Source organism: Pseudophryne corroboree, chromosome 6, assembly GCF_028390025.1.
Source record: "Pseudophryne corroboree isolate aPseCor3 chromosome 6, aPseCor3.hap2, whole genome shotgun sequence".
NCBI classification, from domain to species: Eukaryota; Metazoa; Chordata; class Amphibia; order Anura; family Myobatrachidae; genus Pseudophryne; species Pseudophryne corroboree.
The window spans coordinates 267,739,054-267,756,193 of NC_086449.1; the positions used below are offsets into that span (position 1 = coordinate 267,739,054).

The 17,140-nt window shown below is 47.3% G+C and overlaps 1 protein-coding gene across 1 annotated transcript in view; it reads right to left on the bottom strand.

The window, feature by feature from the left end:
- Positions 1 to 17,140, bottom strand: part of TRPM7 (transient receptor potential cation channel subfamily M member 7) — a 431,707-nt gene that overhangs the window by 125,949 nt on the left and 288,618 nt on the right. The window contains exon 17 of the mRNA XM_063925998.1: positions 1,073 to 1,301. Coding sequence (XP_063782068.1) covers positions 1,073 to 1,301 — 229 coding nt within the window. The remainder of the gene's footprint in view (positions 1 to 1,072; positions 1,302 to 17,140) is intronic.

Genomic DNA, 17,140 nt, shown 5'->3' on the forward strand with positions numbered 1-17,140 from the left:
GTGGCAGTCCGTAGTTTTAGAAAAAATTATTCATAATGTCATGTAAAGCCAATCCATTACAACTCCCTAAGTGTTATGAGACTGCAGCAGCAGATAATGTTCACTCAGACCAACAAGCAGGTAATCAATAGCTAGGTACTGTACAAAAATTCCACACATTGGCAGAAATTCAACATAGATGGTTATAATAAAATGCACTCACTGACGGTAGAATATATAGTCAGATCAATAAACATGCAGGCCCCAATACATCAGAAATCAATTGTGGCAATTTGCTATTTTGCAGATGTATAATACTGTAATTCTGCAATGTATGGGGTACGCAGATCGCAGAATCCGACCAAAAGTTGATTGGAATTGGTAAATGATGTTTTTCAACAACAACTTTATTATGGGGTATATTCAATTCCTGTCAGAAAGACGGCAGCTTCCTACTGTTTTAGGTCGGAATGGGTTCCGACCTATTAAATGCCGGAAAACACGTGGGTTGTCGGAATCCACGTATCTTGTCAGAAGCACGGCCAAACTCAACAGGTTTTAGCTCCGTTTCCAACAATGTCAATCTGACTTTTAAAAAAGTAGGGTTGCCATTGTCGGAACGGCCAAAACCTGTCGAGTTTGGCCGAGGCACTGAATACTGACCTGTCGGATCCTTTCCGTCGGAAATTACCCGACAGGAATTGAATATACCCGCTATGTGTTCTTCCCTCTCCATACAAAAATAACTTCAACCTTGTAAACACTTTATCACACATTGGGGCAGACATATTAAGCCTGGAGAAGTGATAAAGCGGTGATAAAGAAGTGATAACGCACCAAACAATCAGCTCCTAACTGCCATTTTTCAAACCCGTAATGATTGGCTGGTACGTTATCACCATCCACTTATCACTGCTTTATCACTTCTCCAGGCTTAATGCATCTGCCCTTGTATATGAGAATTAATTGCGGCTTTTCAAAATAAAAATGATAACCCCAAACAAAATAAATAGAAGAGCTAAATGATAATCGCCATACTTTTACGATAGATGCAACTGCTTGGGAAATGGAAAACAGAAAATGTACTCCGTACCTTGTACCAGGAATTCTTCCTCATATTTAATGTTCCCATCCACATGTCAGACAGCAGCATTTGGGTACAAGTATGAGCTACAAAATTGCGTAGACGTGAAGATACAGCAAGCTTAAGGCAGGTAGAATTGCTCCAGTTTTTCAGCTCATATGTGAGAAGCTTCATTGCCATCATTTCATCCTGTTTGAAAGATTGATCAAGCAAATCTACTGCCAGTTGACCAAATTCACTAGAGTAAGAAACAGGAGAGCAGACATATTTGTAGCATGGGATTATAGCATGCCATTTTCCAATACCTGTACAGCACCAACATTCAACTAATCATTAACCCCTCATCGCAGTACCTTGTATTATTTATAATATCCAGAGTTACAAATATAGAAGAGTAACCATTGACTAACACCCATACATACTGTATAAACAGACTTACATCTACATCTACAGAATAACATATAAATACACTTCGTATATAATAAAATGGAGAGTGCCCTCTTATTTACTACAAAGGGGTATATTCAATTGAAGTCAAAACTTCTGTCTTGTCGGAAAGAAGGCAGTTTCCGAATGATTTAGGTCGGAAGGGGTTCCAACCTATTCAATAGGGGCCGTTTTGCAGACAAGTCGGGAATTCCCGACTTGTCGGAAAACACATGGACCGACGGAATAGCCGCGGATCCACGTTCTTTGTCGGAAACGCGGCCAAATCATACATGTTTTGGCCCCGTTCCAGACAATCTCAATCAGACTTTAAAAGAAGTCGGATTGAGGAGATGTGATGGGGAGCAGTGTCATGTTTTGAAGGGTGTGGGGACGAGACGGCGGGCAGGTGAAGACGGGAGAGGAGATGGGAGTGGGAACGGGTGAGGAGGAGCTGGGTGTCGGAGCCGGTACCTAGCTTGCTGGAGCCGGGTGTCGTGAGGTCTGGCGGCGACGCCCGATCCTCCTGCTGCGGTGTTCCCTGCTCTCCCCGCCGCGATGACAAGAGGGCGCCTGTCTGTGTCCTTTCAGACATGTCAATAAGACTTTTAAAAAAAAGTCAGAAGAGTACACAATTTTCCTCCTACAATCAAGGTATCCTTACAATTCATAATAAAGGTACCAAAGGATATTGGGGTTCCAAATGAATGACCATGCATGAACATACATCTGAAAAGGTGAAGACCAATACATTCTTATCTGGTAGGTCCATTCTTTACAGCAGACACTGCAATGTTTTTCTCCTATTCTACATACCCATTGATGACTACAACAGCTGGAGACATCGCTGCTAACAACGACTATTTTTACCCAAGGCGCAATTCTCTACACCAAATGATGAGCATACCACTCGTTGGACCATTGTTTCACTTTATCACAGTGTGAATACATACATTTGTGTAATTCCACCGATAACAGAATCACCTTTTTACAGTGATAAACTATTCATCACACAACTGCCACCACCAATGTGCACAATCATCACAACCCAATAGCCCACAATAAACCCCACATAAAATGCTATTAAAATAGCTTAAGTGTTCCCTTGTGTAAGTTCTACTTGGCAAATTGGGCTGCTTTCAATGTCAGTAACTGAATCACCATTCATGAGACACGTTACTATCTGTGTCTACACAAAATTGATAAATTCAGCTTCCAGAATTAACTCTAATTAATTAATATGGGGACATCCTGGGAATACAGCTACATAAGTTTGGCGAAAGTGTGACAGTGTGGGGACAATAAAATTGATTGTGGCAACCCCACCTGGGCATCTATATGAATAGGCACACGACGGAGCAATTCAATTGTTCATCCATTCGGGCACTCATTAGTATTGACTAGGGTGGCCAATTCTGGGCCTTTTTGTCAATCCCAGGATACCCGCGATTAGTTTGTTTCCTGTGGTTCCCCGCGCGCCCCGCCCACATAACTCACCACTATGGTACCTGGGAGGGCAGGTGGATAACTTCCTCAGGTTAGGTGTGGTCCATGAGGCGGGTGGCTGGCTGCGCAGCGTGACCTCTGACTTCACGTCACCCTGAGCAGGGGGAGCAGAGAGGAGGGAGCCAGGCAGCGTCTGAGCTTCCTGAAAACGCTCAACGCTGCCCAGCCTTAAAAAAACAAAGTACCGCCTGTTCCCGAAATCCCCCCGGGATTGGAGCTTCCAATTCCGGGATTGAATCCCGGAGACTACTTTTGGCCTAAATCGCGGGATCCCGATGATTCCGATCCCGGGATTGGCCGCCCAAGTATTGACACGCAAAAAATCACTGCGTTTAGCTGCACAAAGCAGTTAAAATGGATCTAAAGCACTAGTTAGGGCAAAACATGGACTATGCACACATTTTTTCTCAGACCTCAGTAGGCAGTGAGAAGAGAGGTCTTCTCCGCGGCTAACAAGCATCTAAACGGAGTAATAATTGAAGTGCTTCATTTTGCGCCACCTAGTGGTATCCTGGGCACATTTTAATGCGACTGCGTTATCATCAAAAATATGGTTATTACGTTACTTCAAATTACAGCCTGGAATAAAGTGTCATGATCATATCCTTTTAAAAATGTGCTTTTATTTAGAAACTTTAAAATAAAAATGAATTTTGAGACAATATCTCAAACTAAATAATCAAACTTAGAAATATAGAATTGGACGGCAGATAAGAGCCACTTGGCCCATCTAGTCTGCCCATGCACACACACTTACACACTAGGGGTAATTTTTGTTGGGAGCCAATTAACCAACCAGTTATTTTTGGAGTGTGGGAGGAAACCGGAGTACCCAGAGAAAACCCACACAAGCACAGGGAGAACATACCAACTCCACACAGTTAGGTCTATGGTGGGAATTGAACCAACGACCTCAGTGCTGTGAGGCAGTGATGCTAACCAATACATCATCTGTACTGCTTTATTTTACTTCTTTTGGTTAATGGAATCACCTTTACTGTTTTAATTTAACTGTATCACAGAAATAAAATAATTTATGGCTGTTTAATTGCCTTATTTCAATTATATTAACCATGATATTGAGATATTATGTCATAATTTAATCAAACATCTATATTTCATTGCTTTATATGCTAATAAGTGAAAGCCTGTCCATGATACAGTAGTTTAAAAAGTCCTAATATGAAGTACTATACCACAAATCAAACAAATTTTCTATATGCACAAAATAGAGCATTTCAACCGATTAATAACGCCAACATCTTGTAGTTGTGTTGAATTTATATTAGGCTCTATGTTCATATTTCCAAGCAATTGCCCATTTCTCTTCTTACACAGTACAGACAAAATACTCTACAAATTAATGGTTGAAGAAGTGTTGGAACTATAATCTCTCTATATATTTTTAGATAAGACGATCTAAATAGATAGATATATCTCTATGGGGAGGGAGTCTGTATATGAAGCACAAAAGGAACTTGACATATAAAAATAAGATTTTACTCACCGGTAAATCTATTTCTCGTAGTCCGTAGTGGATGCTGGGGACTCCGTAAGGACCATGGGGATTAGCGGCTCCGCAGGAGACTGGGCACAACTAAAGAAAGCTTTAGGACTACCTGGTGTGCACTGGCTCCTCCCACTAAGACCCTCCTCCAGACCTCAGTTAGGATACTGTGCCCGGAAGAGCTGACACAATAAGGAAGGATTTTGAATCCCGGGTAAGACTCATACCAGCCACACCAATCACACCGTATAACTCGTGATACTATACCCAGTTAAGAGTAGAACAACTGAGCCTCTCAACAGCTGGCTCAACAATAACCCTTTAGTTAGGCAATAACTATATACAAGTATTGCAGACAATCCGCACTTGGGATGGGCGCCCAGCATCCACTACGGACTACGAGAAATAGATTTACCGGTGAGTAAAATCTTATTTTCTCTAACGTCCTAAGTGGATGCTGGGGACTCCGTAAGGACCATGGGGATTATACCAAAGCTCCCAAACGGGCGGGAGAGTGCGGATGACTCTGCAGCACCGAATGAGCAAACTCTAGGTCCTCCTCAGCCAGGGTATCAAACTTGTAGACTCTTGCAAGAGTGTTTGAACCCGACCAAGTAACAGCTCGGAAAATTTGTAAAGCCGAGACCCCTCGGGCAGCCGCCCAAGAGCAGCCCACTTTCCTCGTGGAAAGGGCTTTCACAGATTTAGGGTGCGGCAGTCCAGCCGCAGAATGTGCAAGTTGAATCGTGCTACAGATCCAGCGAGCAATAGTCTGCTTAGAAGCAGGAGCACCCAGCTTGTTGGGTGCATACAGGATAAATAGCGAGTCAGTTTTCCTGATTCCAGCCGTCCTGGAAACATATACTTTTCAGGGCCCTGACTACGTCCAGAAACTTGGAATCCTCCAAGTCCCAAGTAGCCGCAGGCACCACAATAGGTTGGTTCACATGAAAAACTGCTACCACCTTAGGAAGGAATTGGGAACGACTCCTCAATTCCGCCTTATCCATATAAAATACAGATAAGAGCTTTTGACAAAGCCGCCAAATCTGATACACGCCTGGCCGACGCCAAGGCCCACAGCATGACCACTTTCCACGTGAGGTATTGTAGCTCCACGGATTTAAGTGGCTCAACTCAATGCGACTTCAGGAAATCCAACACTACGTTGAGATCCCACGGTGCCACTGGAGGCACAAACGGGGGCCGACTATGCAGCACTCCCTTAACAAAAGTCTGAACTTCAGGCAGTGAAGCCAGTTCTATTTTGGAAGAAAATCGATAGAGCCGAAATCTGGACCTTAATGGAACCCAATTTTAGGCCCATAGTCACCTCTGACTTGTAGGAAGTGCAGAAATCGACCTAGCTGAAATTCCCTTTTTGGGGCCTTACTGGCCTCACAGCACGCAACATATTTCCGCCATATGCGGTGATAATGGTTTGCGATCACTTCTTTCCTAGCTTTAAATAGCGTAGGGATACTTCCTCCGGAATGCCTTTTTCCTTCAGGATCCGGCGTTCAACCGCCATGCCGTCAAACGCAGCCGCGGTACGTCTTGGAACAGACAGGCCCCCTGCTGCAGCAGGTCCTGTCTGAGCGGCAGAGGCCATGGGTCCTCTGAGATCATTTCTTGGAGTTCTGGGTACCAAGCTCTTCTTGGCCACCCGGAACAATGAGTATAGTTCTTACTCCTCTCCTTAATATTCTCATTACCCTGGGTATGAGAGGCAGAGAAGGGAACACATACACCGACTGGTACACCCACGGTGTTACCAGAGCGTCCACAGCTATCGCCTGAGGGTCCCTTGACCTGGCGCAATATCTTTGTAGCTTTTTGTTGAGGCGGGACGCCATCCTATCCACCTGTGGCCTTTCCCAACAGTGTACAATCATTTGGAAGACTTCTGGATGAAGTCCCCACTCTCCCGGGTGGAGGTCGTGTCTGCTGAGAAAGTCTGCTTCTTAGTTGTCCACTCCGGGAATGAACACTGCTGACAGTGCTAACACATGATTTTCCGCCCATCGGAGAATCCTTGTGGCTTCTGCCATCGCCATCCTGCTTCTTGTGCCGCCCTGTCGGTTTACATGAGCGACCGCCGTGATGTTGTCTGACTGGATCAGCACCGGCCGGTGTTGAAGCAGGGGTCTAGCCTGACTTAGGGCATTGTAAATGGCCCATAGTTCCAGAACCTTTATGTGTAGGGAAGTCTCCTGACTTTTCCATAGGCCTTGGAAGTTTCTTCCCTGTGTGACTGCCCCCCAGCCTTGAAGGCTGGCATCCGTGGTCACCAGGACCCAGTCCTGTATGCCGAATCTGCGGCCCCCTAGAAGATGAGCACTCTGCAGTCACCACCACAGCGACACCCTGGCCCTTGGAGACAGGGTTATCCGCCGATGCATCGGAGGATGCGACCCGGACCACTTGTCCAACAGATCCCACTGGAAGATCCTTGCATGGGACTTGGCGAATGGAAATTCTTCGTAAGAAGCTACCATCTTTCCCAAGGCTCGCGTGCATAGATGCACCGATACCTGTATTTGTATTAGGAGGTCTCCGTCTAGAGACGCCAACTCCTTGGACTTCTCCTCCGGGAGAAACCTTTTTTATCCTGTTCTGTGTCCAGAACCATACCCAGGAACAGTAGACGCGTCGTAGGAACCAGCTGCGACTTTGGAATATTCAGAATCCAGCCGTGCTGTTGTAGCACTTCCCGAGATAGTGCTACTCCGACGAACAACTGCTCCCTGGACCTCGCCTTTAATAAGGAGATCGTCCAAGTACGGGATAAGTACTTCGGCCATTACCTTGGTAAATACCCTCTGTGCCGGGGACAGACCAACGGCAACGTCTGGAATTGGTAATGACAATCCTGTACCACAATTTTGAGGTACACCTGGTGAAGAGGGTAAATAGGGACATGCAGGTAAGTATCCTTGATGTCCAGTGATACCCTGACATTTTCCAGGCTTGCAATAATCGCCCTGAGCGATTCCATTTTGAACTTGAACCTTCGTATATAAGTGTTCAAGGATTTCAATTTTAGAATGGGTCTCACCGAACCGTCTGGTTTCGGTACCACATTTTGGAATAGTAACCCCGGCCTTGTTGAAGGAGGGGTACCTTGATTTCACCTGCTGGAAGTACAGCTTGTGAATTGCCGCCAGTACTACCTTTCTCCGAGGGCAGCAGGCAAGGCTGATGTGAGGCAACGTCGAGGGGGAGTCGTCTCGAACTCCAGCCTGTATCCCTGTAATACTACTTGCAGAACCTAGGGATCCACCTGTGGGCAAGCCCACTGGTCCCTGCAGTTCCCGAGACGCGCCCCCACCGCACCTGTCTCCACCTGTGGAGCCCCAGCGTCATGCGGTGGACTCAGAGGAAGCGAGGGAAGATATTTGATCCTGGGAACTGGCTTACTGGTGCAGCTTTTTCCTTCTTTCCTTGTCTCTGTGCAGAAAGGAAGCGCCTTTGACCCGCTTGCTTTTCTGAAGCCGAAAGGACTGTACCTGAAAATACGGTGCTTTCTTAGGCTTTTTTGTGAGGAAACCTGAGGTAAAAAAAATGTTTTTTCCCCAGCTGTTGCTGTGGATACGAGGTCCCAGAGACCCTCCCCAAACAATTCCTCACCCTTATAAGGCAGAATCTCCATGTGCCTTTTAAATGCAGCGTCATCTGTCCACTGCCGGGTTTCTAATACCCTCCTGGCAGAATGGACATTGCATTAATTCAGGATGCCAGCCGGCAAATATCCCTCTGTGCATCCTTTATATATAAGACAACGTCTTAAATATGCTCAATGTTAGCAAAATATTATCCCTGTCTTAGCGTATTAATATTATCTGACAGGGTATCAGACCACGCTGCAGCAGCACTATTTATGCTGAGGCAATTGCAGGTCTCAGTATATAACCTGAGTGTGTAAATACAGACTTCAGGATCGCCTCCTGCTTTTTATCAGCAGGTTCCTTCAAGGTGGCCGTATCCTAAGACGGCAGTGCCACCTTTTGACAAACGTGTGAGCGCCTTATCCACCCTAAGGGATATCTCCCAACGTGACCTATCCTCTGGCGGGAAAGGGTACGCCATCAGTAACTTTTTAGAAATTACCAGTTTCTTATCGGGGGAAACCACGCTTCTTTACACACTTCATTCATTCATCTGATGGGGGAACAAAACACTGGCTGCTTTTTCTCCCCAAAAATAAAACCCCTTTTATGTGGTACTTGGGTTCATGTCAGAAAATGCGTAACACATTTTTCATTGCCGAGATCATGTAACGGATGTTCCTAGTGGATTGTGTATATGTCTCAACCTCGTCGACACTGAAGTCAGACTCCGTGTCGACATCTGCGTCTGCCATCTGAGGTAACGGGCGTTGTTTGAGCCCCTGATGGCCTTTGAGACGCCTGGGCAGGCGCGGGCTGAGAAGCCGGCTGTCCCACAGCTGTTACGTCATCCAGCCTTTTATGTAAGGAGTTGACACTGTCGGTTAATACCTTCCACCTATCCATCCACTCTGGTGTCGGCCCCACAGGGGGCGACATCCCATTTATCGGCCTCTGCTCCGCCTCCACGTAACCTTCCTCATCCAACATGTCGACACAGCCGTACCGACACACCGCACACACACAGGGAATGCTCTGACTGAGGACAGGACCCCACAAAGTCCTTTGGGGAGACCGAGAGAGAGTATGCCAGCACACACCAGAGCGCTATATACTGCAGGGATTAACACTATAACTGAGTGATTTTTCCCCAAATAGCTGCTTGTATACATATATTGCGCCTAAATTTAGTGCCCCCCCTCTCTTTTTAACCCTTTGAGCCTGAAAACTACAGGGGAGAGCCTGGGGAGCTGTCTTCCAGCTGCACTCTGAAGAGAAAATGGTGCCAGTGTGCTGAGGGAGAAGCCCCGCCCCTTTTTCGGCGGACTTTCTCCCGCTTTTTCTGGAATACTGGCAGGGGTTATTTTACATCTATATAGCCTCTAGGACTATATATGATGTAGATTTGCCAGCCAAGGTGTCATATATTGCCCTCAGGGCGCCCCCCCTCAGCGCCCTGCACCCATCAGTGACCGGAGTGTGAGGTGTACATGAGGAGCAATGGCGCACAGCTGCAGTGCTGTGCGCTACCTTGGTGAAGACCGAAGTCTTCTGCCGCCGATTTTCCGGACTCTTCATGCTTCTGGCTCTGTAAGGGGGACGGCGGCGCGGCTCCGGGAACGAACACCAAGGTCGGGTCCTGCGGTCGATCCCTCTGGAGCTAATGGTGTCCAGTAGCCTAAGAAGCCCAAACTACCACCTGTTAGGTAGGTTCGCTTCTTCTCCCCTTAGTCCCTCGCTGCAGTGAGTCTGTTGCCAGCAGATCTCACTGTAAAATAAAAAACCTAAATATACTTTCTTTCTAGGAGCACAGGAGAGCCCCTAGTGTGCATCCAGCTCAGCCGGGCACAAGAATCTAACTGAGGTCTGGAGGAGGGTCTTAGTGGGAGGAGCCAGTGCACACCAGGTAGTCCTAAAGCTTTCTTTAGTTGTGCCCAGTCTCCTGCGGAGCCGCTAATCCCCATGGTCCTTACGGAGTCCCCAGCATCCACTTAGGACGTTAGAGAAATAGGATTTTAATTACCTACCGGTAAATCCTTTTCTCGTAGCCCATAAGGGATATTGGGGAATCTAGTACGATGGTATAGACAGATCCAAAGGAGCCAGTGCACTATAAATTTCTTCAACTGGGTGTGCTGGCTCCTCCCCTCTATGCCCCCTCCAACAGGCAGTTATAGGTAAAAAAGTGCCCGAAAGGACATATATGAGAGAAGGAAACATGACAATAAAGAGTGGTGAGATTTACAGACCAGCACACCACTAACAAATAACCAGCAACGGCTGGTAACAAGAACAGCAACCGCTGAACAGGTAACCACATAAGAACCTGCAGAAAAGTCAACGCACTGAGGCAGGCACCCAATATTCCTTATGGACTATGAGAAAATAGGATTTTGATAACCTACCGGTAAATCCTTTTCTCATAGTCCGTAGAGGATGCTGGGGACGACATCAAGACCATGCGGTATAGACGGGATCCGCAGGAGACATGGGCACTCTAAAGACTTTTCATTGGGTGTGAACTGGCTCCTCCCTCTATGCCCCTCCTCCAGACCTCAGTTGTAGGAACTGTGCCCAGGGAGACTGACATTTCGAGGAAAGGAATTACTTAACTAGTGGTGAGATATCTACCAACTCACACCCTCAACCATGCCGCACACATGGCATTCAACATAACACGCCAACAGGCATGAACTAATTGCAGCAACATGCTGAAACCAAGATAACACAACTTGTGTAACTGTAATAACTAAACTGCAGGTAAAATACGCACAGGGACGGGCACCCAGCATCCTCTACGGACTAGGAGAAAAGGATTTACCGGTAGGTTATCAAAATCCTATTTTCTCATACGTCCTAGTGGATGCTTGGGACGACATCAAGACCATTGGGTCTATACCAAAGCTCCAGTACGGGCGGGAGAGTGCAGGTGATCCTGCAGCACCGATTGACCAAACTTTAGGTCCTCATCGGCCAAGGTGTCAAACTTGTATAACTTAGCAAATGTGTTTGACCCTGACCAAGTAGCTGTTTGGACAAAGCTGTAATGCAGAGAATCCCCGGGTAGCCGCCCAGGATGAGCCCACCTTCCTAGTGGAGTGGGCCTTTACCGACGTCGGCAACAGCAATCCAGCCGTAGTATGAGCTTGCTGAATCGTATTTCTAATCCAACGTGCAATAGTCTGCTTGGAAGCAGGACAGCCAATCTTGTTGTGATCATGCAGGACAAACAGAGCCTCTGTTTTCCGTATACGAGCTGTTCTAGCAACATAGATTTTCAAAGCTCTAACCACATCTACAGACTTTGAATCAGTGACTGTCTCAGTAACTACTGGCACCACAATAGGTTGGTTTATGTGAAAAGCAGAAACCACCTTAGGAAAAAAATGTTGTAGAGTTCGCAACTCTGCCCTATCTTCATGGAAAATCAGGTAAGGGCTCTTGTGAGACAAGGCCCCCAATTCAGACACCCGCCTTGCGGATGCCAATGCCAAAAGCATCACCACTTTCCAAGTGAGAAACTTCAACTCTATCATTTTGTAAAGGCTCAAACCAATCCGATAGAAGGAACTGCAATACCACGTTAAGGTCCCATGGTGCCACTGGAGGCACGAATGGAGGCTGGATGTGCAGAACCCCTTTCACGAAGGTATGAACCTCTGGAAGAGAGTCCAATTGTTTTTGGAAGAACACTGACAAGGCCGAAATCTGGACCTTGATTGATCCCAATCGTAGGCCCGCCTCCACACCATCCTGCAAAAAATGGAGAAAACATCCTAAGTGAAACTCTTCCGAAGGAGCCTTCTTGGATTCACACCAAGACACATATTTTCTCCAAATACAGTGGTAATGTTTTGACGTTACTCCCTATCTGGCCTGAATAAGGGTGGGGATGACCTCCTTAGGAATACCCTTCCTGGCTAGGATACGGCGCTCAACAGCCATGCCGTCAAACGTAGCCGCGGTAAGTCTTGGTACACACATGGCCCCTGCTGCAGCTGGTCCTCCCGAGGAGGAAGAGGCTGAGGATCTCCTATGAGTAACTGCTGAAGATCTGGGTACCAAGCCCTTCTTGGCCAGTCTGGGGCAATGTAGATTGCTCGAACCCTTGTCTTTCTTATGATCCCGAGTACTTTTGGGATCAGCGGAAGTGGAGGGAAAACATACACTGACGGAAACACCCAGTGGGTCACCAGTGCATCCACTGCTACTGCTTGAGGGTCTCTCGACCTGGAACAGTATCTCAGAAGCTTCTTGTTGAGACGAGACGCCATCATGTCTATTTTAGGAAATCCCCAAAGACTTGACACCTCTGCAAAGACTTCTTGGTGGAGGCCCCACTCTCCTGGATGGAGATCGTGTCTGCTGAGGAAGTCTGCTTCCCAGTTGTCTACTCCCGGAATGAATATTGCCGACAGAGCTTGTAGATGTTTTTCTGCCCAGCGGAGGATTTTTGTCGCCTCTGCCATTGCCGCTCTGCTTTTCGTTCCGCCCTGCCTGTTTATGTATGCGACTGCTGTTACATTGTCCGCCTGGATCTGCACGGGACGGTCTTGAAGAAGATGTACCGCTTGTTGAAGGCCGTTGTAAATGGCTCTTAGCTCCAGAACGTTTATGTGAAGGCAGGCTTCCTGTTGTGACCAACGTCCCTGGAAGTTTTCTCCCTGAGAGACTGCTCCCCAGCCGCGGAGACTTGCACCTGTGGTAACTAAGACCCAGTCCTGAATCCCGAACCTGCGTCCCTCTAGCAGGCGAGAGCTGTGCAACCACCACAGGAGCGAAATCCTGGTTTTTGACGACAGGATTATCTTTCTGTGCATGTGTAGGTGTGACCCCGACCATTTGTCCAACAGGTCCCACTGGAATACTCTGGCATGGAACCTGACAAACTGTATGGCCTCGTAGTCCGCCACCATCTTCCCCAACAACCGAATGCACTGATGGATCGACTCACTTGATGGTTTCAATATCTGTTTTACCATTTTCTGGATTTCCAGAGCCTTTTCCAGCGGAAGAAATACTCTCTGAACTTCTGTGTCCAGAATCATCCCGAGGAAAGACAACCTTGTCGCCGGTTCCAACTGTGACTTTGGCTAATTTATGATCCACCCATGTTGTTGGAGTATTGACAGGGAGAGGGATATGTTTTGTAATAACTGCTCCCTGGATCTCGCCTTTATCAGGAGGTCGTCCAGATAAGGGATTATATTGACTCCTTTCTGACGAAGGAGGACCATCATCTCCGCCATCACCTTGGTGAATACCCTCGGCGCCGTGGAGAGACCGAAAGGTAACGTCTGGAATTGGTAATGGCAATCCTGAATCGCGAATCTCAGATAAGCCTGGTGAGGAGGATAAATGGGAACATGCAGGTAAGCATCATTAATGTCCACCGACACCAAGTAGTCCCCCTCCTCCAGACTGGAAATCACCGCCCGAAGTGATTCCATCTTGAACTTGAACCTTTTCAGGAAGAAATTCAGATCTTTTAGATTTAAGATCGGTCTGACCGAGCCGTCCGACTTCGGAACAACAAAGAGGCTTGAATAAAAACCCTGCCCTTGTTGTGACAACGGTACCAGGACTATGACCTGGTCTTGACATAATTTTTGGATTGCCGCTGTTACTGCTTCTCTGCCTGGTGGAGAAGCTGGCAAGGTCGATTTGAAAAAATAAGATTTTACTCACCGGTAAATCTATTTCTCGTAGTCCGTTTGCAAAATTCTACAAAATTGATACCCTGGCTGAGGAGGACCTTGAGTTCTCTCATTCGGTGCTGCAGAGTCATCCGCACTCTCCCGCCCGTTTGGGAGCTTTGGTATAATCCCCATGGTCCTTACGGAGTTCCCAGCATCCACTAGGACGTCAGAGAAAATAAGATTTTACTCACCGGTAAATCTATTTCTCGTAGTCCGTAGTGGATGCTGGGCGCCCATCCCAAGTGCGGATTGTCTGCAATACTTGTAAATAGTTATTGCTAACTAAAGGGTTATTGTTGAGCCATCTGTTGAGAGGCTCAGTTGTTTTCATACTGTCAAACTGGATATAGTATCACGAGTTGTACGGTGTGATTGGTGTGGCTGGTATGAGTCTTACCCGGGATTCAAAATCCTTCCTTATTATGTCAGCTCGTCCGGGCACAGTGTCCTAACTGAGGCTTGGAGGAGGGTCATAGTGGGAGGAGCCAGTGCACACCAGGTAGTCATGAATCTTTCTAGAGTGCCCAGCCTCCTTCGGAGCCCGCTATTCCCCATGGTCCTTACGGAGTTCCCAGCATCCACTAGGACGTCAGAGAAATCGGCATGGGGGAACGTCTTGAAACTCTAGTTTGTATCCCTGGGATACTATTTGCAACACCCAGGGGTCCAGGCCAGATAGAATCCAATCCTGGCTGAAGAGTTGAGACGTGCCCCCACCCCAGCGGCCTCCCGCAAGGGAGTTCCAGCGTCATGCTGGGGATTTGGCAGAATTAGGGGTAGACTTTTGCTCTTGGGAATCTGGAGCCGGTGTGGGCTTCTTTCCCCTTCCCCTACCTGCAAAGAAGGGGGTACCTCTCGTCTTTTTGTATTTATTGGGCCGAAAGGACTGCATTTGATAGGTCTTTTTTTTTTTGCCGGTGCAGGCGCAGAGGGCAAAAATGTTGACTTATCTGCGGTAGCCGCTGAGACTAACGCATCCAGGCCATCGCCAAATAAGGCCTCACCTTTATATGGGAGAGCCTCCATGTTTCTTTTGGAATCTGCATCCGCGTTCCACTGGCGAATCCATAAGGCCCGCCTAGCTGATACTGCCAAGGTAGCGGCTTGTGAACTCAAGAGTCCAATATCCTTCATTGCTTCCAGCATGTAGGCGGCAGCGTCCTTGATATTCCCTAACTTGAGTATCTCATCTTTATCAATCGTGTCAATTTCTGATGACACGCTTTCTGACCATTTTTCAATAGCGCGACTCACCCATGCGCAGGCAATAGTGGGCCTGAGCAGTGTACCATTGGTAACATAAATGGATTTCAATGTCGTTTCCATTTTGCAGTCTGCCGGTTCTTTAAGAGAAGCTGTGCCAGCAGCAGGGAGAATTACCTTCTTTGTCAACCTGGAAAGTGTACTGTCTAACACAGGGGGTGACTCCCACTTTTTTCTGTCTTCAACCGGGAAAGGATAAGCTATGTGAATCCTTTTGGGAATACGAAATTTTTTATCAGGATTCACCCACATCCCTTCAAACAGAGCATTTAGTTCGTGTGAAGGAGGGAACGTGACTTTGGATTTCTTTTCCTTACATAAATTAGCTTTCTCCTGAGGTACAAGAGTGCTTTCTGTAACCTCCAACACGTCCCTTATAGCCACAATCATATACTTTTTGCCAATTTATGATCTCTCTCTCTGGATTCACTATCGTCGACACAAGAATCAGAATCTGTGTCGGTATCAGTGTTTACAACATTTGCAAATGGTCTCTTATGTGACCCAGAGGTGCCGCCCGCATAAGGAATAACAGCATCCTGAAAAATCACATCTTCCACAGATATTCTTCAGCATGCAGCCTTAGATTCAGACTTATCCAATCTACGGTTAATCAGATGCATACGGTCACGTAGCTCTTTCACCCATGCAGGCTCTTGGTGTGCTGGTAGCGCCACCACATTACAACTCTGTGTCCCTAAAATGGCTTCCTCCGGGGAGGAACTCCCTGCCTCAGACATGCCTCACACTTGTACAGCACTCAGACACACTGGGACTTATTTGGGGACAGACCCCCAGTAAAATCTGTCAGAGGGACACAGTATAAGAGCAGCCAGCTCACAACCCCAGAGCCTGTATTTAATGTCTGTGAACACAGAATGCCCACTGACATGCAGCGCTCTTTACACAGTAAAACACATTTGTAAAGCACCCAAATCGCTTTGTGCCCCCCTTATTTACACCCTGAATACTTGTAGTCAGAAGTGGAGGAAGACCAGCTATATCTCTGCAGCCTGAGGAGAGAGAAAATGGTGCTGAGCAGTGTGCTGGCTGCCTGAGGAAGAAGCTCCGCCCTTTTTACCTCAGAGACTGTTTGTAATATTTATACTGGTGGGGGTAGGGCTGTGCCTGGGCATCTTATGCCCCCTATTAGCCAGTTTATAGAGGTATAGACTTGCATCCATCGTGAGGAGGGTCCAATCTTGAATCCCGAAACTCCGTCCTTCCAGGAGATTGGAGGACTGTAGCCACCACAGGAGGGAAATCCTGGCCTGAGGTGACAGCCGAATCATCCGGTGCATCTGTAGATGTGATCCGGACCACTTGCTCAGGAGATTCAACTGAAATGTTCTGGCATGGAACCCCCTATATACTGGATCGCCTCGTATGAGGCGACCATCTTTCCCAACAATCTTATGCAAAGATGGATGGACACTCGAGTAGGTCAGAGCACCATGCGGACCATCTCCTGAAGTGTTCTCGCCTTGTCCTCTGGTAGGAACACCTTCTGGGCCACAGTAGCCAGCAACTTCCCCAGGAACTGGAGCCTCTGAGTTGGCTCCAGGTGGGACTTCTGTAAGTTGAGAATCCACTCATGATGTGACAGAAGTTGGATAGTGCGATCCAGGGAGCAATAAAAGCTCCCTGGATCTTGCTTTTATCAGAAGATCATCCAGGTAAGGGAAAACATTGACCCCCTGGACCCAGAGTTGGTACATCATCTCCGCCATCACCTTCGTGAATACCCTCGAGGCTGTAGACAGGCTTAAGGGCAGTGCCTGGAACTGGAAGCGATTGTACAGCAGGGAAAACCACAGGTACGCCTGATGAGGCGGCCAAATCAGAATATGGAGGTAGGCATCCTTGATATCCAAGGAGACCATGAATTCCTGTTCTTCCAGGCCCGCAAACACTGCTCGCAGGGATTCCATTTTGAACTTGAACACCTTCAAATAAGGATTCAGGGACTTTAGATTCAAAATGGGTCTTACCGAACCATCCGGTTTTGGCACCACAAACAAGTTGGAGTAAGCCGCGTTGTGGTATTGGAACAATGACGTGGGACTGG